At 45.3% G+C, this 22,962-nt stretch overlaps 1 protein-coding gene across 1 annotated transcript in view; it reads right to left on the reverse strand.

Annotated features, from left to right (window-relative positions):
* Positions 1 to 12,158, reverse strand: part of MED12L (mediator complex subunit 12L) — a 283,186-nt gene extending 271,028 nt beyond the window's left edge. Inside the window, exon 1 of the mRNA XM_054983836.1 lies at positions 12,060 to 12,158. Coding sequence (XP_054839811.1) covers positions 12,060 to 12,158 — 99 coding nt within the window. The remainder of the gene's footprint in view (positions 1 to 12,059) is intronic.
* Positions 12,159 to 22,962: the final 10,804 nt, after the last annotated feature.

Genomic DNA, 22,962 nt, shown 5'->3' on the forward strand with positions numbered 1-22,962 from the left:
GCAGGAAGGGATCAGACAGGAAGACTCATGATCAGAGAAGAGGAAGGCATAGTTTGGGCAGTAGATGCAGCCGGCGAATGCCATTGGGTAGTACCATTGGAAGTTAGGGCTGACTTAATTCAGTTTGTCCACGAGCAGGGACACCGAGGCAAGGATCTGACTCTGGAAAGGGTAAAAGAGGTTGGTTGGTGGCCTGGCATGCGCACCGAAGTAGCGCAATGGGTAGACAACTGTCTGTCCTGCGCTATGGTTAATGCAGACCCCACCGGACCTAGAGCTCCCCTCCAGCATCAGAGAATTGATGGACCCTGGGCTCGCATACAGATTGACTTTATCGGCCCCCTTCCCCCCACTGCTCGCGGCAATCGCTACTGCCTCACTGTCATAGACCCCTTTAGCAAATGGGTCGAAGCGTTTCCGTGCAAGCGCAACAATGCAGCCACCACAGCCAAACTACTGTTCAACAATGTCTTTTCAAGATGGGGCATTGTGCGAGTCATGGACTCCGATTTAGGCTCACACTTTATCGGAGAAGTTACACAGGAGCTTTGTAAAGCACTGGGCATCCAGCAACGGTTCCACATAGCCGGTCACCCTCAAGCTTCAGGCGCAATAGAAAGAACCAACCGGACCCTCAAGGAGGCTCTCCGCAAGATGGTTCGCTCCTCCGGGAGAGACTGGGATGAAAAACTCCCCATAATCCTAATGGCCATTAGAGGCACTACCGCAGTTCACGGGCTCACACCCCATATGGTAATGACAGGGCGAAGAATGCAGCTCCCGGAAGCCTTCTGGCTAGATACGCAGCTCCCTTCCGATATGCAGCCTGTAGTGATTAATGATGCTTGGGTCCAGGATCTGCTCTCATCCGTACACGCCGTCCACATGCAAGTGGCCCAGAAGTTGGGCACAGCTCAGAAAGATATGGACCGCAAATTAGGATGGGTCAGGAACCCCAGGCAGTGGGAGGAAGGACAGCTCGTTCTGTACAGGAAGTTTTCGCAAAAGGCGCATTCACTAGCAGCCAAATGGCAGGGCCCAGTCCCCATCACGAAAAGAGTCTCCCCAGCCGTCTATCAGGTAGCCATCCAGAGAAGGACAGGAGGAACGTGGCTAAAATACTTTCATGCCTCTCAGTTAAAAGAATGGAAAGGGAAGCCGCTGCAAACCGCCCCTCCTGTGTACGACCCTGGGGGAACCTCCACCAGTCCAGCCCCCCTCTGCCCAGTGATTCGCCAGATATCCCTCCACCCTGGGCCAGAGATACCCTGTGTCCCCTTAGACCAGACCTTTGTAGCTTTAGTATAAAAGAAATAGTAGAATATGTAGATATCGGTGTAAATGTTAAAAGTTTTTCCAGTTCTATTCTTTGACCTCATTAGGCGGGCCCCACAGTTGGGACCCTTGGGAGAAGACACGGCAATCAAAGCCAAATAGGACCACCACCGAAAGTGATTCTTAATTGGATTGTAAGCCGCATGTTCGGAAAAAAAATTACACAGGCAAAAGAGAGTTGCTGTGTGGAAGTGGTTGGAGAGGCTTTAGCCCAAAGGTGATTTCCAATACTGTAGATGCACCAATAAAGGTGATCTCTGTATTTGAAAACGTTTCACCCGCCGTGCTGGTGAAGATCCCGCATCTACGTAGATTCGGGGTCTCACCTGCCAGACCCACGCTTTCGCATGATGGTCGGCTTTGGCTTTGAGGGCCGTGCCTCCCCTGGAAAAGGATCCCCAAATAGCCCAACATCCCTCTTTTACTAATGTTCATATTCGTCATGGTGAGTTGCTATACGGCGCCACCATCTAGTACGCTTTAGTGCAAAGGTAAAAGACCCGCCAGTATTTTGTAAATATGTGCCCTCTGGAATATGTTATTGGGGTGCGTTCGCCACGCACAAGGGGCAGCGTGCCTCATTTACATAGCCAGAATCCCCTGCGCCAAGATGACCCCCGATTCACCCAGACTCAGTGGCGCCGACAGATCTCGGCCGCCTCCGCCGCTTTTCGATAAACTCCGCCGAGCGCCCTCGGCTCCACTTCGGCCCTTTCCGCCAGCAGCCGCCCGCCCCATGTAATCTTTTCCCTTGCCCGTACCGTATAAGGGAAAAGAAGGGGGGGAGACATATTGAAGTTTTAATGAAGCCCTGCCAGGCCTTCCAAGTGAGGGCAACCCAAAAGTACCCCACACCCGTATGCCTCTTGCTCCGTGTATTTTTCTTTTGGCTCAGTGCATTTTTCTTTTGCTCAGTGTATTTTTCTTTTTGCCCAGTGTACCTTTTTTTTTTTGAAACCAGAAAATGGGGCCTCCCGAGGGAGTCCCTCCAAAAATTGCTAGTCCTGCAAACATATGACGAAAGCCCATTTTTAGGAAATTAAAACGAGGGCCCCCGTCTGCAGCAACCCTTATGGTTAATGGAAACCGCTCTTTAGTTTTTTTCTTTTTAAAACGGCAAGGCCAGGCCGAGCCGGACCGACAGCTCTCAGCCCGCAAAATAAAAGTAGCCCGTCGCCAAGCAAGGGGCACCTGAAGGCCACATAGTCCAGGCACCCAGGGACCCCTGGGGCGAGTTTGCATAATCCCGCCTAACGCGCAGCCGAACCTTGCTCGACGTAAAGACGTCTCCCCTCTGAAATATACACGCTTTAGAAAGAAACCTTCGCACAGGAGTTCCCCAGAGCAACAAGCTGGAAGGCTCGCTTAGTGCTCCGGGACTTCTCGTTCGAACCCCGCTTAATAGACAGTGCTGGCAGAAAAATGCCCTCCCTCTTTTTCCCTGCTTCACTTTATTTTATTTTGCTGCAAGAAACTCAGGGAACCTGTACTTATATCCGCAGGTCTCCCCAGGATATTTTCACCACAAAAGGAAAAGGAAGGCCAGGAGATGAGGCACCTGGCCACCCTGTGTTTGCTCGTGCTGGCAGGCACCCTAATAGAGGGACGCCCGTCCAAATTAATGCCCTACCCCCACTGGAGATGTATCAATACCCTGGCAGGGAATGAAATGATGGTCTGCAAGGTTGTGCAGCAGAGCAATATGACCACCCCCACGGACCGCACTAACTTCCGCAGTTGTGAAGAGCAGTGGATCCGACCCCCTGAGCTTGTTATTTTATGTGTAGGAGTTAAAACTCCGTCCCAAGAGCTAGTGTGTTACTCGCCTACTGATACAGTTTCACCACTTGCTCCGATTCCATGTATGTTTCTTCCCCGTATCAGGCCAGCCCCCACCGCAGTCCCGGTGGTAGACAAATATACCACCCCTGCCAACTTCGAGACCTCGCCATTTGTCACTGAGGCTCTCGGACCATACTGTGAAGTTATTTTAGTGTCGGCCGCAGTATGGAAGGCAGGAGACCCCTTTAGAATGACCATCCTACTAGGCACTACTACCACTGAGTCTGCATCGGTCACTATCACGCCCCCTTCAGGCGCAGTTCTCTCCTTTGCTATAGAGCACTGGGAGAACCTGACCTGGATTGTAAAGGAGAAAGATTTAGCCAAACACGGCCCACCCGATTGGATTCTGGTTCAACAGACGCCCGAATGCCAAACCAAGCCCCTAGTAGAGAAATTTCACCGGCTTGGGCTGCTCTTTGTAAATTTGACTCATGAACCAGGCAATTATTCCCTGCTGATCCGGACCCAGGAGACCCACACCATCCAAATTGACCCTTTGATTGCTAGCAATGAACAATTGAGCCAAGGCGGCACGCATATAGTGGGCTCCCATGTTTTGAAAACTGACATTCGAGAGAGAGTTCTAGTCCGCCCGCAAATGTCTTTAAAAGAGATCCGCATAGACTTAGCTGAACTAAATGTAACCCAGAGGCTGCCGCAGTGCGCTCCCTATCTGGAGGCCGGTAGCAAGGGTTGGAATGCATGGCTACAACTGTGGATCGATCCCTCCCCCTCTCTCTCGCGTGCCAGACGAAGCATTGCCGACTGGACTGCTCCTGCAGCCGGAGGCTTAGCAATCATGGATTCGGTCAATATTGAGACTCTCGCTAATAAGTTTGCCCATGTCACGACTAGCATCTCCGACTTAGGTAAACCGGTGGTGCAGTCCCTAAATTCCATTTCAAATGGGCAACACGAGATCAGCTCCATTTTAGTTAACTGGGAGAGTCAAATTGAAAGAGATTTTTCTCTGCTGCTCAAAGGGACACAGTCTTTGGAACGCAACATGTCAATAGCCATGGCATGTATGCAAGCCCAACAATTAAACCAGGCTGTGGCCATGGGGCTAATTCGGCAAGCCACGGACGGGCATTTGCCCCTGGAAATTAAAAGATTGATTATGCCCAAATTGTCACCCCTAGAACTGGAGCTTGAATCCTGGTGGTCTCTCGTAAATTCCTCCTTCTCACCGACCACCCAGGAGCTTAAATTATTTTTATTAACGGCCAGTGCGCACGAGTCATTCCATGTGTACCCAGTGGTGCCTCTGGGACTCCAAGTCAGCGATACCGAAGTCCTCTACGCCCGCCACCCCGACCATTGGGCCCGCTTCACCCCAACCGGATGGCAGCTCGTCAGCCTCCAAGGGTGCCAGCATCGAGACCAGACCGGCTTCATTTGCCAAGACCAAGCCTTTGCACCTCACCACCCCTGTGTAGCCCCGCAAGTCGACGCCCTCAACGAATGCCCTTTCGAGGTCGTCCGGGAGAACAGCTCCGCGGTGGTCTACATTGGAAAAGGATGTGCCTGCGTGCGAACGGCCTGCGACTTTGTGGTCCTGAACTCGTTCCAGCTGAAGCCCGTGATCCCGGGAGTCAACCGCTGCTTCTGCAACCTTTCTTCGGTGGCAGCCTGCGATTTCACCTACACGGTACCGGTCTGGACCCAAGAAGAGATCCTGGTGGCACCCTCCATCTATCGTTATGTGAAGCCCATTCCCCTTGGCATCGGTATGGAGCTAATCCACGAGCTCCTGACCCACCCGCAGCTCCACCGCACCCTCCAGAGCATCCAGAGGGACGGGGACACTACTGCTTTGGTTGTGTCCCACAACGGAAAGGAGATTTTGGATCTGGTCCAGCAGATTAAGACCACCGGCGAGCATTCGTGGTGGGAAACCCTCTTTGGTTGGAGCCCCACTGCCACTGGAATTTACAATTTGGCTTTGCATCCGATCATCGTTATTTTGGCCTTCCAAGTTTTACTATGTGCCTCATTACTTTATTTGGGCTGTTGGAGCCGCCGACAGCTCCAGCAACTCCAACTGTCCTACCGTTTGGATCATTACAATCCAGACCTCCTCTTGCCCTAATGGTTATTCTTGGCGCCCCGTTTTCAGCCCTTGTTGTTTTATTGCTTGTGCCGGTATGAACTATGATTATGTTTATTATGTGTATGAATCCTGCACCGGCCCCATGGACGCTCTGCTGCCGGACACCGCTCCGAGGCCCTCTTGTGGACTAGGGGGGGGACATATCTCTCTGCCTCCCAGCCCACGGCCTGCCTCCAAACGACCGCCAGCAACGCCACCGCCATGAGGACTAGAACTGTGTGTCCGAAGCCCTTCTCGCCGCTCACCGACCCTGCTCTGCGGATTGACGCAGACAGCAAGGGGGGGTGGAAGTGTGTTTTGGAGCACATGGACTAAGTTTGCTTGTTCTTGTATATATGCAACCCAGTCCAGCAGCTGTACTGCGGACTGAGCCGTCTGTGATCTTTGTAGCCCTATTGTTTTATGAATTTCTTCCCATTGCTTTCATGAATTTCACTCCCATGAATTTAGCCCCGAACTAGTCCCCCCCTCTATCTATCGCAAGTGCGCCCATGAACTTCCTCCCGATGAATTTGATTTTAACCTTAGGAATTGCCTTTTTAACCTAACTCCCTCCGCCGAGGCAGTTCTAGTCTATGAATTTGATTTTAATCCAGCCATATTGATTTGGTTTTTAATTGCAGAGTGTATTTTTCTGACCCCCTATGAGCCCTTCCGCCGCTCACCCTCATGAATTATTTCCTCGCACTTGCTTTTATCGTTGCTGCTTTATCTATTGGTTTTAACTTCCCGGTTTATTGCTTTTAATCATATATATATCTATGTATTTATGATTTTAACCATCTATGAATTGCTCTACCCTTTATGAATTGATCTATGCCTGACTTGCACTTTCTTATATGAATTATTCTCTCACCTATGAGCTTTGTTTTAACTTCCTATGAAGTAGCCTGCTTTTATTCTTACATTCATGAATTGTATCCATGAATTGCCTTTGCTTTTAATCTTATGTCTATGAATTAATCCATGTATATGAATTGCTCCTGGTTTTTAATGCTTTTAACCCATCATGAATTCCGTATGAATTACCTCCCGCCATGAATTGATCAATGTACCCAAACATGAATTGTTGTTGTTTATATGCATGAATTGATCATTGCTGCCTATTACTATGAGTTGCTATTGCTATGAATTGTTGCTATTTATTCTGACGATTGCACTTAGCACACCCCCTGGTGTGAACCCAGAGACCTGCAGCCCATTGGCTGATCTAAATTGCACTTATTCGGTTAGGTGGTTCTCCAAACTAAATTTTTTTTTGAGTGACGCCTCCCCCTCCTTCCCTTCCCACTCCTTTTCCGCTCGAAGCTCGACCACCGGACATTGCCGACCACCTCGCCTTTGAAGTCAAGTTCGGAGACCCGCGCGCCTGACGTCCCGGGGTCTCCGAGGGGGGGAATTGTTGCCAAGTAGGCCCCCTCCCCTGCTTTGAAGCCTGCTATGAACTGTGCTAAAGTTTCCTGCGTTGCTGTTTTACTGCTACACCCAAAGACTGCTTTGCACGTGTGTGCTCTGATGCACGTGTCAGTTTCCTGCCTGCGTGTCAATTACCTTGCTGCTGTTATAGACTGTGTAGTTTACTGACTCCATGTTTGGTTAACTGCACAAAGGACTCTCCTTCTGGGCAGCCCTGCCCTGACCTATATCTGGAATTCCCTGTGTGTGTTTGGACTCTGTTACAAGTGTGCCCCGTGCCTGCACTGCCATCTGCCACGGACCGTGCCTGTTCCCTGCTTTGGACTGTGTTTTAAAGTGTTGTTCCCCCTGCCTCCATGGAAGCCTGCCTCATATGGGCCCAAGCCGCTGCTAGCAGCCGGGCGCCTGCCGGGGAAACCTCCAGCGAGCCTGGCTAGGCGCTCCCTGGTCAGTTCCCGCCTGGAGCCTCCCGCGAGCCGGTCGCCGAGCTTGCCCTTGCTACCGGGCAGCCTGCTATCCAGCCCCAGCTACGCCCAGCCGGCATCCATGTTCTCAGGCAGCCAGAAGACCCTGGGAAGAAGACTGCTTTGAGAAGCCATTTCGGCGAAGCGGGCACACCACGTCCGCAGCGAGAGCCCCTCGCCCCGCTCTGCATATCTTAGGAGCCGCCCCGGAGAAGGAACTAAGTGCCGACCATCCCAAGCACTTAGAGAATGCATCTCAAAGAAACCTCCGCATTCCAAAGCTGATGACATCAGGACAAGCCCTGTCCGCTGGAACATCCTTTCAGCCCACTTGGATTTCCCCCTCCCTCTTTTGTCCCCTCTTCCTGAGGTGTCACTTATCACAATCTGATTACCAAAGTGGCCCATCCAAGCCATTCAGTAGCCCATTAGAACCTTTGTTTTAATCTGTGAGAACCACCAAGTACAGCACCAGCCCCAGGGTATGTTTTGGGGTATTTAAGCTGGTCTCCCAGACCACTCGGTGCCTCGGCCATTCCCTATCCAGACCTCCTTGCTGTCCGTCTGTGGTCCCAGTGCTGGCATTGGGCCACCCTCGCTGCTGTGTCTCTGCTTCGCTCCAGGATAAGTGAGTATTCCCCCTATCATCGTTGGGAACCAGCTAATGCGAACGTCTCTGTATTTCATACTCTATGTTTCTTAGACCTTGTATGTTCTTTGTATGATTGTGCAAGCTAGGCTTACGCTACACTTAATACACGTGTTTGGACCTTACTCCTTGTCTGCCTCTTTTTCACTAGAGTGTCTGGGATCGGGACCTCCGTAAACATAGGTTATGATCCTCGCTTAATATTAATAGTTACAGACTGCTACAGCTAATTCCCCATTATAATAAAAGAGCAGTTCTGGTAACAGAACACTTGAGGAGTTGTAATTTTCCAAGTCTTCACATACTCTAGCAGAGTCTAGTTACATACTTCAGAACTAGGACACTGGGATACTGCTGCTCTCTGGTTTGTCTGGAATTCTTCAAGGTTAATCAACACAGAGATAGTCAATCAGAGAACTCACTTCACACAGTGGGCAACCAGTTGTACTGGAGGGCCAACAACCGGGGCATAGAAGCCAATGCCTTTCCCCCTTTTGTTGCCTCCTAGCACTAGTATGCAGAGATTTAGTGCTTCAGGGTATAGAGGTCAGTGCTGCTAGTTATATAGTGAATGTACCACCACAGGAAGGGAGATCCTGTAATATGGCAAAACGGCTCATGCTTTAGATGTATAAGATCCCTGGGTTTCAATCCATGGCAATTCCAAAAACACAGAGACATGCTGCCAATCAGAATACATTATTGGTTGCTAGATGAATCAACAGTTCAAATCAGTAAATGGCAACTCCTTTACACTTACATTATTATTTTTATTTTACCATTTATACCCCTATGCTGTTTCAAATATGAGCCATGCAAGCTAAGAAATTAATCATGCTTATCATTGCTTGCAAATAACTATATATAAAAATGCATCTCTGAAAAATCAAAGCCACTAACTAAAATATATGTTCCATTCTATGCAAGAAGGGATTCTGCATACATAAGTAATCAGAATTGCAAGTATATTGATTAGTTAGTTTTAGTTTGATGAAGTTTATTATGGAAAAATATGGAACTAAATTTATTCCATATATTAATGCTGGTGCCCCATTCAGTTACAGTGTGGCCATTCTGACCGTACCCAAAATCATTATTTCTATGAGTTAATGCCAATGCTGCAACTATTTGCCAGGACCAACAGGACTAAGGTATTTTGTTTGGTGTGTACCATTGAAATTTCACATCCTTCAAAATCTGCTGCTGACCAGCCATTCCATGTAGACACACCTCATGCTTATTGTGTAAATGTCCTGCTAACCATGAAAATTCATTTCAAAGGGTTTGGCATCCCAGGGATGCCATCAAAAACGTTTCTGTTGTAAGAGATATATTAAAGACTAACATGTTCATGTCAGTGTAAGCATCCATAAGGCACAACCCCTGTTATCATATCCAATAACACAGACTCTGGTTCACTAAAGCTTACATCACACTGAGTTCATGACTCTTGGACGTGCCACAGGATATGGCTGCAGCAGACCAACATGGCTACCCCTCTGGCATTTGTGGCAAGTAACATGCTCATCATATACAGCCACACACACACACTTATTAATTACTACTAATATCATCAGCATGTCGCTAGTCTATACACACTCATACAATATGAGAGAAGAAATGTGAAGACTCACAAGTCACAACCATGACACAGTAACCACCTGCATGGTAAATGAGCAATCAGCAGTTCAAGCACAACAAAAAGTATTCCCTCAAAAGCCCAGTAAAGACAACAGAAAAATTAAGTAAAGTTTGCCAGAGATTACTCTTACTATCTTTATATTGAGGTGGGTGTCAAATGTTTACTGTGAGCCTCCACAAACCAAGAAAGCAATTCTTTGTCCAATTACAAAGCCGACATCGGACATTGATAGTTCGCTTCAGCCCTCAGTCAACAGAAAAACAGACCAAGTAAAAATGGAGAACACAGAACTAAATGAAACCACAGGCTCATCAATTGGGAACGTTTCAGGCGGATAGTCGTGTTTGTATGTAGCATAAGAGCAAGATTTGGGTCCATTAGCCCCTTAAAGACCAGCTAGATTTCCAAGCTTTGAGCTTTTGAGAGTTGACTTCTGAAAGCTCCATCTCATCCTCCCCCCACCCCCAGCTAGATTTCCCAGAAATACCGCCCCAGAAATACCCCAGAAATCTAGTTGGTCTTTAAGGGGCTACTGGACCCAAATCTTGCTCTTTTTCATGGGGAAGGATGCTAGGGTATCAAAAAGGAGAGACAGAGATGTCCCAAGTATAGTCAAGTATTGGTAATCAAGACAAGAAACATGGTGCCAAAGCAAACAACACAATAGCAAAGGCAGGACTCTTAAGATGTGATGTTAAACTGCAGTGACAAATTGTTTCCTTGCACTGATGCGGAGGCCACAGTCATATAAAGTTATTCCACAATAACAAAGAATGGACTGGTCAATTCATGCACACATATACAATACTTATCCATTCCGTAAACTGAGAAGTATTATAATACTTAGAGAACTCAAGATAGAGACAGCTGAAGTTTTATTATTAGTTTGAAGAACATGCTTAACTATTCCTTTTTTTAGCAAATCCATATGGTTACTTTCATTAATAGAAACTTTATGAGAATATATGTATATTTTTTATTAAAACATTAAGAGAAGAATTTCTTTGTGATATAGAGATTTTAGTCTACATTAGTCCATGCCAAAAAATGAAAATGAAATGTGGTTTGCTGGCCAAATACACATTAATAGTAAGTAAGAACCCACACTTTTCCTTCAAAAACTGCAAACTTTTTAGAATATTAGCTACCAGAATTCATCAAGTTTATGACATTCACCACACCATCCTAAGCACATTTATACTATCCTAAATCTATTGAAGTCTCTGGGCTTAGAAGGGCATAACTTTGCTTAGGATGACACTATTACTGTAACAAGAAATTAATTTACTTGATTTACACTTTTCACTTAATATGCCTTCCCTTCCAATGCACAATCCAAGTTATCCTTACAAGCCCATAACAATTTGCCACAGTTTTTAAAAAAGGAAATACCAAATTATAGTGCCCCAATGGGAAGATGCACAACACCATTCTGCTCATATGGGGGCTGTTAACATTTACAGTGTGCACCATGCCAACTGATAAGTGGAGAAATTCCATACAAACACTGCACATTTCTGGCAGATGTTGGAGTGAAGGCTGTCTATGGGGAAAGACTTGAGAGAGATGGAAGTGTTACCACCATCACCACCCACACACTACTGCCACCCCAAAGCAGAGACTTACTCCAAAAATACAAAAGCCATAACATGTCATGATTGGCCTTTAAGAAATAGTTTACCAATAACTCACAACTTCAACCTTAAAAGGGAGGAAATTAGATGCAAACAGGTAGCAGGTGAGTTAAGGAAACAACCAAATCCCTTGACAAATGGTAGGCAAGAATTATAACAAGCTTGTGTTTCCCCTTAAGTAATTACCTGTTAATTGCAGCGTAGGGTACCTAGATAACATCATTGTTACTGTACTGGGCCCGCTCCTGTCATCAAAAATACCAAGCGCAGGTGTTTTGAAGTCACCCGCTTAGGGGAGACTTCCCCCCCCCAAAAGAAATCACCCGAAGCTGTGCCCACCAGCAGCCAGCTTTCAAGTAACTTGCCCATTCGCTAGACCTGCTGCTGCCACCCCAAACACACCGGCCCTTCCGGCACCTGAGCCCCCCCGAAAAGAGAGACTGGGGGGAAGCCTCGAATGGGAAGCGGCTGCGCCATCAGGGAGGGCTGTTCTTATTCCCACCGGTCCAGCAGCGCTGGCACAGGCGGCTCCATCCCTGGCTTCCAGCGGCGCCTGGGCTTAGCGGCGTAAAATGCAAGTCAGTGTTAGGGGGGCGGGGAAGAGGAGCGCATTTCCCTGTGCAAAGCCGACATTTTTCAAAAGTTTAGGGGGGGTGCGCCGAGGAGAAAAGCAGGGAAGATGGGAGAGGGGGCGGGGAGCCAGCAGCAGGCAGCCGACAGCGCGTCAGGCCCAGACAGGCGGCGGACCCCGCTTCTCTCCGGCTGCGCGGGGTCTCCCTAAGCCACCGCCAGACTCGTGCTGAGGGCAGCGGCGCGCTGGGGCGGGAAGGCGCCCTCTCGCCCTCAGCCCCCCTCGCCGGCCTCCCCTCCCCCTCTCCCTCAGGTGGCAGCCTGGGAAACTTCTCCCCCGCGCCAGGTGCGCGCCAGGGAGGGGCGGGCGGGCAGGCGCGCGGCCACTCACCTCCTTCTGCTTGGGGTCCTGCGGGTAGACGTCGGGCGGCCCCAGGCGGGCTCGCTTGAGCGGTCTCTGTTCATAGCTGAGGAGCCCGAAGGCGGCCATGATCTCTCATGTTAGCCGGCGAAATGAATGAGAGCGAGTTGGAGATGGAGCAGCCTTTGAGCACCAGGGAGCAGCACTTGGCTGGCAGACAGACTCCCCCTCTGGGTCTGGCTCTTTTCCTACAGGGGAGAGAGCGAGGCAGAGGCGGCTGGGATGCTGCGCGAGCGCAACCCACCCACGGAGGCGCCTGCCTGCCTGCCGCCCCCCAAGAAGCACCAGGCGACTGAGGGGCAAGCCGGCGAAGGGGAGGAGAATCTGCGCAGTACCCAGAGGCCGCAACGCAATAACCCCTTGGGAGGAGATGAGACGCCTTTCCTTTTCAGCGCTCTCGGGGGGGGACAATTGCGCGCAAAAATCTTCCCAACAAGGGGGACTCGTTTCCCCACCTTTTCTGCCCCTCCCCCCCCACGTGGGGTAGTTGTCCGCTGAAGGGAAACGCTTTAAAACAGTGTCTGTAAGATACTCTCAGTCTTGACATCTGAAGTAACTCACTCCCGGTTGCAAACCTACTAAGTATTAACGTGGACTAGAATGGCCACTTCATGTGTGTGAGTGCACTGAAAGAGAAGAAAAAATTCCCAAGTTTGATTCTGATAGAGTTACATGTTACCCTACCGCTGATTGACTTAAAACACACGCCTCTCCATACAGCCCTGGCCTTCATGTTACTGGAGCCAGAGTATTGCCATCCTCCAGGTATGGCCTGGCCTTGGAGATCTCCTGGGATTATAACTGATCTCCAGGCTACAGAAATAAATTCCCCTCGAGAAAATAGCGGCTTTGGAGGGTGGAATCTACGGCAATACATCACTGCTGCCCTCGCTCCCCTTATCAAACGCCACCCTCCCCAGGCTCTGCTCCAAAATCCCCAGGAATTTTGCAACCCGGAGTTGGCAACCTTAACGACTACCTGGTTCTGTACTTCACAGATTATAAACCTTTTCACAATGGGGAGGGGGGCACAACCACACGAGCTCAAAGGGTTAGCTAAATGATGTTTAAGAGCTAAGTAATCTCTGTCAAGTGATCCTTGAAGCCTAATCTTATGCGTGCTTACTGAGAAGTTCCATAGAGTTCAATAGAGTTTATTCATCTATAAATGTGCAGAACATTGCAGCTCCTCAGATAACTTAGTAGCTCTGCCTCAGATGGCACTGAAAGGTCTGGAACAAAAACCATCCTTCCAGATGTGCAAGGTGACTTCTGCTCATAGAATGACTATTTTGTGTTATGTCAGACAAGAAGATACAACCAAATCCAAATATGTACTCCTGCTTTCTCAAAAAGGTGGTACAACAGATTGCACAGCCTCCTGCACAAGTAGAAAGAAGCATAAGAATTGCACTTCTTGTGCGCGCATTTGCCACCAATTCTTTTGCAAGTGTAACCCTCATAAGCTAATTGGTTTATCCCAGTAGGGCAGAGTCAGTATCTTGAGCCAAGCAGCAGAGGAAGAGGCCAGTTGCTGGGGAGCTTGATCACAATTAGTGTGCTCTTAGCATCTTAAATATGGTAATCAGAAACACATGTATGTGAACAATAGTGACTAAAATGTTGTATATATGCTATATTTAGTTTGATATTATTACTGGAATCATATTATTTCAAGGTTGCAATTCCCAAGAAGAGGACAGACGCATGGCTTCCAGTTGCTTCATATTGAGAGGATTGTGGCAAAGGACTCACTTGAGTTGAGCTTGCTTACCACGAGTGGTTTCAAAGACAACCAGTTACTTGATTGAACTTAAAAGACATAGTTGGCTGCAAGTTTATGGCTTTTTTATTTGGTTGCCCCTGTGAGTTTGGTTAGAAAAAATAGTTGTATTGTTCTGATTTGTTGAAAGGTTGATGTAAAGAAATTTTCTTAACTTGAATTTGTGTTGAAAGTTTGCTTCCTAGATGGCCCCATAGAACCCATACAAAAGAGGTTACATGAGCATTTATGGAACAGCAACTAGCAAATGTTTCCTTCTACTCTTGACTGTAGCCTAGAGACATTAAGGAACCATTTCACAAGAATCAGACAATAGATGATATCTCAAAACTGTCAGGAAGGGGGACATAACATTCCCCCTTTTAGTACTATGCAAGTCTAATCAGAAGAAAATCCTACTGAATCCAAAGGTATTAACCCCTTCATGCCATACAATGCAAAATCTTTGACCAGCCCTGACAATTCTGGTTATGTTTCAGTTTCCCCTCCCCCTTATTTAGTTTGTGGATGACTCAAAAATAAGTTCTGTCATTGCTTCACCTTATAATGGTGACCCCACCCCTCACTAAAAAGCTCTATAGAATAGCTCTCCTGGGTTTTGGAAGCTGCACATATATAGGTGAGGTGTGAGCATGGAAGAGCAAGTGAAACCAGCAATCCCTTTCCTCTGCATTTGTAAAGTAGCCAGTCTTTAACTACTACAGAATAAAAGCCCCAGACCTCAACTACTTACTTTAGATGCAGAGGAGTTAGCCGTGTTAGTCTGTAGTAGCAAAATCAAAAAGAGTCCCGTAGCACCTTTAAGACTAACCAACTTTATTGTAGCATAAGCTTTCGAGAATCACAGTTTGCATCTGACGAAGAGAACTGTGATTCTCAAAAGCTTATGCTACAATAAAGTTGGTTAGTCTTAAAGGTACTACTGGACTCTTTTTGATTTTACTTACTTTAGAATAGTCTCATAGACAGGGTTTCCAACAGCCCCTGCAAAAAGATATCCTCTCCCTTTAATGGAGGTGTAATAGAATGTTATTTACCAAATGATGTTATTTACCTCCGTACCATAGTGTTGCCAGTCTCCAGGTGGTGGCTGGAGATCTCCTGGAATTACAGCTGATCCCCAGGCCACAGAGATCAGTTCACCTGGAGAAAATGGCTGCTTTGGAGGGTGGACTCTATGGAATTATACCATGCTGAGGTTCTTTCCCTCCCCAAACCCTGCATTCTCCAGGCTTCACCCCTCCAAATCTCCAGGAATCTCCCATCTTCAACATGGCAACCCCACCATACCATGAAAAGCTTCAAGTGGCCATTTCTACACATTAAACTTCTATTAAAGGAACAGGGGTATTTTTCTCAAAGCCAGTTAGCAATCCTATTTATAGATTGTGCTTTTGGCCTTCTTTGCTACAGCTTTTATTTTTGGAATTATAATCAGATGGTGGGCTTTTCTTGCCTGTATGCGGCTCTATTTTTAACTTTTTAAACTTTCTGTGACAATATTCCATGGGTGTATCGTATGTCTTATTGAAAGGATGTAGCATGTTATCCGGCATATCCACACATTATTTGTTGTAGCAGTATAACCAATAAGACACTGATCCTGAAAATATTGGCATGTAGCAAACATTTGGTTTAGCATTAACAACTGCAGTTTTGGAGATTACGTGCAGATTATTATAGAAACACTGTCTCCTGCATTGATACTGCCTTAAAGATAATATACACAGAAAAGACATACAGAACGATTTGTTTGGTTGTTTTTTTGTTTGTTTGTCATTTGTAGTTCTCCTTTCTCACTGAGACTCAAGGCAGATTACATAGTGTTATATTAGTACAGTCAGTTTCAAGGACATTTCAATAAACAATGCCATAGGGTATGTAAAAGTGAATTTGCAAAGACATAACATCAACAGAAATCCAATACAGAGTTGAAGAAATGATGAAACAGAGCATAAGTAATTCTAAGACTGACATATCAAACAACATAAAGCTAGGGGATAAGATTGCGCCCTGTGGGACTCTGCAAGATCATTCCCACTCTGAAGATAGCAGGTTTCCCACAGCAATCCTCTGAGTCTGTTCCATGGGAAATGATTTAAATCAGTCCAAGGTACAGTCTTTGATGCCACCTACTTCTGCCTCCAGATACCTCAACAAGATGGCATGGACTACTGTGTCAAAGATAGATCCAGGAAGAGCAATAATAAAGCATGGCCTTTGTCTATATTCAGCGGAGATCATCTACTAAAGCTACTAGAGCCCCATGACCTGCTCTGAATCCAGACTGAAAAGGTCCAGAGCACTAGAATGATCCAAGAAGACCTGGAGTTGGTCAGCTACTGCTCTCTCAATCACTTTGCCCAGATAGGGCAGATTTGAGACAGGGCAATAATTGGCCATGTCATTTTTGTCTAGGGATGTTTTTTAAATTAGCGGACAGATAATTTCCTGGAAAGTGCCCTGAGTTCACAATTGATTTGCAATAGACCTCAGTGGTTCATTTATGTGGCCCTTACTTGATTTTTACAGCCAAGATGGGCAAGGATCCAGTGCACCATAATGGCTTTCACAGATGCCAGGATCCTGTTAAGATCTCTCATTGTAACTGGTTCAAAGTGGTCCATACATGAGCCCGATGGTGTATTAAGCATTTCTTCCATCTTGTCTGTGTTAAAGCTCACATCCAGATCAGAGCATATTCATGCTATTTTATTGGCAAAAAACTTTGCAAAGGCCTCACAGCTAATGATCTGTTCTTCAGAAATTAAAGATAGAGATCATAAAAACAGAATATTCACTACATCCAGTCTTGACTAGAATAAATACATTTTTGTTTTTACAATCGTATTATCTGTTTTATTCAATCAAGCTATTCACTATTGTATTCACTCACAGTTGCCAATAGGTGTACAGATGGCAAACAGGCACATTTTGACATGTTGATATACATTGAGAGTGTCGGGCTAGGATCTGTGATGCTCAGGCTTGACTCTCTGTTTTGCCATGGATGCTGATGGATGACCTTGTGCCAGTCACCTACTGTACAAGATGGATATGAAGAGGATAAAATGGAGGAGAGGGGACTGATGTTGTACGCTGCTAAGGGATCCCCATTGTGGAGAAAAGTGAGGTAACAATGATCTAAATATGAACAAACTGGTGGTGTGACTACCTCATCACAACTCAGAACTCAAACCTTCTGATGTCACACTCTTAAATGGGTAGGTGAGTAAAGGAGTATTGAGTTTTGACTTGGATGCACTCTGAATTAAATCATTCTACTGCTTGGGCTTGTGGCCAGCTGCAATATGGATTCACTGACGGCCTATCTCGGCACTTAATCATAGATGAAGTCATCTTTAGAGATGATCAGTTGTTTTCTCAGTGTGTGTCACACAGTTTCAACCCATCTTCCTCTACTTCCACACATTGGGAAAAGATTTTCTGGTCCAGCTTGTAGTAGTGGTCAAGGCAACACCAGTGGCAACTCAACTAAGAGCACAGGAGCACTCCCAGACCCTGCGTGATGAGGTCACTTCCCAGAAGTGATGTCATCACACCACCCAGGAGCACATGCTCATGAAGATGTTGAAAAAGGTGAGTGCCAGGTTTCTCTTCCCCCCCCCTCCCCCCCGTTCCCGCAGAGAGGGTAAGGGAACCTGGCAACCGTAGAGGGGTACTTGAAGTATTCCACAGAATGCAGCAATAAAACAATTGTTTGTTTAAATCACAATTCATGCAAGAATGTTTATTTAGCCTACTAGACCAAAGTAACCCATCCTGTTCACTGCACAAACTCCAGTTTGTTTGCCTTTGTGCCTCCTCTCTCCCACATCCCAGCAGGGAGGTTATCCTCCTCATACTGCTGCCTCTGCAACCATCTCATCGCAGGAACACAAAGATTGTTCTATTGAACAAAGTACGGTTTTGAATTCAGACATAACAGAAAACTGTACACAGTACAAGCTGTGGTTACCAAAGAGCTGGAGACTGTAGTTGGAAATCCCAAGTTGATGCCAACTATTTTATCTGACCATTTGCATACTGGATGTCTCAAGAAACCATTGTTTGATCAAACCACATTTTATAAACCACAGTTTATTGTAATGTTTGGATAACAGCCAGTCTTAGCTAGCCTGCTTATGAACAAAGAAAACTGGATTTCACTTCTAGAAAGGAAACTATTGTTAAGACATTATAATAGGTAAGTGGTTTAACTTGTTTCTTATAATACAAATAAACAGAGTTGTGCTTCTGTAAGCCCGTTGACTTCAATGAATTTAGAAAGATGTAAATCTGCTTAATTTTACTGCAACACCATCAATTCATGTCTTGATCCAGTCCAAAAGACAAATCATCCTTATTCCGCCACTTCAGACAGACCCATGTGGAAAACTACATTCTAGTTGTCACAACAAATTAGAGTCATAATGACGTCTTCTTCCACTTCTAAAATAGCATTTCTAGGATATCTTCAGTTGATCATTAGTTCTATAAAATTTATCAGATGTCACTAAAATACATTTAACAATTTCAACTATAAAATAACCAGTATAGGTTACCAACCACCAGCTGGGGCCTAAGTATCTCCTAGACTATAGAGATCAGTTTCCCTGGAGAAAATGGCAGCCTTTGGAATGGACATTACACTACACACCTGCTGAGAACCTTCTCCCCCCAAACTTTTTCCTCCTCAGGTTCTGCGCCCAAATCTCCAGGAATTTCTCAAGCTAGAGTTGGCAACCCTAGCTATAAATGTTATCTGTCTTAATGTGTTTGTGCATGTGCATGCATGTGTGTTAACATTGTTCTGCATACAAATGCAAGTTTGTGTAAAGCTCTTATCTTCTAAGTGGAGATTGGTGAGGATAAGGAGTGAGATAACAAAATGTTCCAACCACTGCCAGCTGCAAGCATGTGCTCTTGATTAAAACACAAAATCGGATAATACTGTCCCTGAACTGAATAGTAAATCTTTTAGTTATCCCAAAACTTTTTGATCTATGACTTTTTTTTTGACAGGCAAGGGAATTAACATTAATTTTTGAATTTATTTATTTGTTGTCTACCTTTCTCACTGAGATCCAGGGCAGATTACAACAGTGTGAGCGAAAATACCATACAGTCGACAGCGAGGACATTCACTGAGCAAGTGCATTCATGAACAACAGTCTGGACTTTCAGGGAAACAAATACAATAGGGAATGGTAGCAGAGAAGTTTTAAATAAGCATGAAGCCAAGCATAGAGATAAAATCTACCTGAAACACAGCATAACTAATTTCCATGGATGTTTAGTAGGGTGGAAACTTCCTAGTAGGTGCATATCTGCATCAGCAGACAGTGCCCAATAATGTAGCATTTAATCCTAATCCCAATCAAGGCATCTCTCTCAACTATTTCTTATAACACAGTCCTGTAATCTGGGTAGAAAGCTCTCCTAAATAATTCAGTTTTGCAGAAAGCCAGGAGAATGGGAGATTTCCTGACCACCTTAGGCAGGCCATCCCATAAGGTGGGGGCGACTACAGAGAAAGTCTGTGTGTGGGCAGCTGTTGGTTTTGCCCAACTATAGGGTGGTATCTTCATAAGGCTCTGTTCAGATGATCAAAACTCCCACAACAAAACATACAGGGAGAGGCAGTCACACAGATATAAGGGGCCAAGGCCATGAAGGGCTTTGGACACGATAGACATGACCTTTAATTGAGTCCAGTAACTGATGGGAAGCCAATTAAAGCAAATCAATTTAATTGGAAAGATGAGGGCAGGGACAGGCACATTGATGCACTGATACTGCTTCCACTGATAACACAGTGTCATGACATCACTTCCGGTTTTCAATGAAAGTGATGTCAACATGCCGGCACAATGCAGGTGTGGTACAGGCACGCCCCTTCATTTTCTTCCATTTTCCTCCTGCCAGAGTTTCAGGCATTGGTGGGCAATGACCATGTTTGCTGGGAGATCTCCTGCCATAGCAGGAGCCTACTAGTACAGAAGGTAGAACCAACCTTAAAATGTTAGGAAGTGAGGTTATGCCTAACTCTGATAGTAACTCTTCTCCATTTCAGACAGAAGCTCTGTTTAACGGATCAGTCAGCTCTCTGGCCAATCAGAAGCCCTGCTGGACAAAAGCCCAATTTGGCCTCCCCTCCTTTCTAAAAAGACTTCGCAAGTGCCAGGAAAGGTGTTGGCAGAAGGACAACATGGCACCCACAGGTGCTAGGTTGAGGACCTGTGAGCCAAATGGTATACTACTTAGTCAAAAGCCTAGGTACAAAGGAATGTTTTAGGCTGGCACCTGAGGAAAAGTAAGGTTGGTGCCAGGCGAGTTTCACTGGGATGCTCAGTTTCTTTCATTGTGAAGCTCCATATGCACACCAGAGTCATAAAGAGCTCTTGTTTATTGCAAATATATGCACAAGTTCTCAGTGTGACTTTGGCAGAATACAGGCAATCAACAAAATGAAATACTAGAATCCTAGTTAAGCTTATTTCTTTTTTCTTTATCCCATATAACTATATGGGTCTCTATAGTACCTGCATTGAAATGAGCTTTGTGATGATCAAATGCTATGTTTTCGCTGTTATTTAATCACATAAAACCTCTCCCCAAAAGCCGTTTATTTCTAACATACTCCAAAAGTGGGAAGGCATTACACGTAAAAACTGACAAAGGGTTCTCTAAGAGAAAGTGTGTGGGGTTTTTTTAAAAAACCACTTGATACATAGATTTCATCAGAAATCTAGAGATACTGTTCTAAGGCTAAGCATTGAGGAAATAATGCTCTATTTCAATGTAATTGCTGTCAAAATTCATGCAATATCTATAGATATATCAACTGAATTCAACATGACAACTACATCCAAGTGAGCTGGGTATAAATAAAGAGCTATTCTAGGTGTGATTTATTTCTTTCCTTATTCCATAGTATTAAGAAACAATAATATACTTTGATTTATTTTATGGGTACCATGGGAGTTATTTTATGGTGCAGGTTAAGAGTGGACATTAGAAGTGCTTCATCTGCAGTCAATAAAGTGCAACAAAATACAATAAAGTGCAACAAAATATAATACAGATGGTAAAAGAGGCAATAAATGCAGTAAGGCTGACTTCATGTGTGTCTCTTAAATCACTTTTCGGGATGGTGAAAACCAAGGCAGGTTATGAAGAGCTATAGACGGATCTCTACACTGAGCAGGTAAAAACATAGAAAATAATGTTCCGTATAGGGAAGTGTAGGGTGATGAACAATGGAACAAAAACTCTGGATTTTAAATATGTGCTTAAAGTGAGATGAATTTACTGAGACTAGGATTGAAAAAGGTCTTGGGGTCATAGTAAATAGATTAACGAAAACACGGATTCTGTGCAGCAGCAGTAAAAAAGGCAAACTCCATGCTGTGAATTATTAGGAAAGGGGTTGCAATATCTACAGAGCTATCGTGCAGCCTCATTTGGGATAATGTGTACAGTTCCATTCACTATATCTCAGAAATGATGTTGCAGAGTTGGAAAACCAAGATGCAACCAAGATGATTAAGTTGTTGAAGCATCTTTCCTATGAGGAAAAGCTAAAGAGTCTGGGACTTTTCAGTTTGGGAAAAAAGATAACTAAGGGGGACATGTTAGATGTTCATAAAATTATGCATGGCATGGAGAAAGTGGGTAGAGAGAGCTTTATCTCTTTCCCCTATAATGCTAGAACTTGGGGGCACCCAATGAAACTGATTGGCAAGAGGTTCAGGAGAGACTAAAGGAAATACTTCTTTGCTCAACCCGTACTTAAACTTTGGAATTCACTGCTAATGGATGCAATGATCTCCATGAGTATGGATAGCTTTAAAAGGGAGTTAGATAGATTCATGGAGAAGAGGCCCATCAATGGCAACTAGCTATGGTGAGTAAAGGGAACTTCCATACAGAGAGGAAGCAAATCTATGAATACTGTTAGGAGGCAGAATCAATGGCCCCTGTGTCCTATTTGTTGGCCCTCCAGGGGACCTGGTTGCCCACTTTGCAAAACAGTATGCTGGACTAGATGGACCACTGGTCTGATCCAGCAGGTCTCTTCTTACATTCTTTTAAGCACTTCCCCTACCGTTGGTGTTTACATGTGGAAAGGTAGCATAAATGTGTTTGTACCAGTTCTCTGAAACGATGATCCTGTAATCACATGTCAACCTTTGCTTTACAATGCAAGTGTAAATTTGACCTATATGAATTCTATTCATTAAGACTGTGTATTATTTACACAACACTTTTGCCTCTGGCTGATCTAGTGCACCATGTCTGCTACAGACCTTTCCTTTAATCATCTAATGTACAGGAGGGTTGTTGGGCTTATTCTGTAACCCGCAATGAGGCTATCAGATTATGATCTGAGATGCCTTCATGCAGGTTGGCATGATGCTCTAAGGAAGATTTGTGAAAGCACTGAGACATCACAGTGTCCATATTGCAATATTATAGCATTGATATGAATACAGCTCAGCACTACATGCACCGCTTCAGAGAAGCTGTGACCCTGGATACAGCCCCCACATCATACATCATATTGTAGCACACAGTCTCACCCAAGAACAGACTTTAAAGCTGCCAAGGCTATGGGGAAATATAGCACTCTGAAAGCATGACCTTTGGGTCATAAAAGAACATGCCAGCTTGGAACAAATGGAACTCTTTCTACCTCACTCTTCCCCCAACCCTCACACTCATCATACAGTTCTAGCATCTCATGAATATATTTTATTTCACTTTGTGATTTCAATGCCCAACACAGAATGTTTGTCCAATGTGTGATGGGTCTTCCTCATAAGACCCATCACACATGTACCAGCGGGGCATAAAATGAAAATAAAGCCGTTTGAAATAAGTACACACTTGCCTATCCTCCCACCCTGAAAAGGAGGTAACATACTTTAAAGGTTAATCTTCCTCTCAATTTCTAAGAAATACAATCAACCAATTTTGCCCCTGTAAAAGGCAATTTTCAAAATGTCTTTTACTTCACTGAGGTTCCCTGAACAATATTATTAGCAGTAAAGATTAACTTTTTAGAGAGATAGATTTGCTCTTGTT

This window comes from Eublepharis macularius, chromosome 6 (assembly GCF_028583425.1).
Source record: "Eublepharis macularius isolate TG4126 chromosome 6, MPM_Emac_v1.0, whole genome shotgun sequence".
In the NCBI taxonomy this organism is placed as follows: Eukaryota; Metazoa; Chordata; class Lepidosauria; order Squamata; family Eublepharidae; genus Eublepharis; species Eublepharis macularius.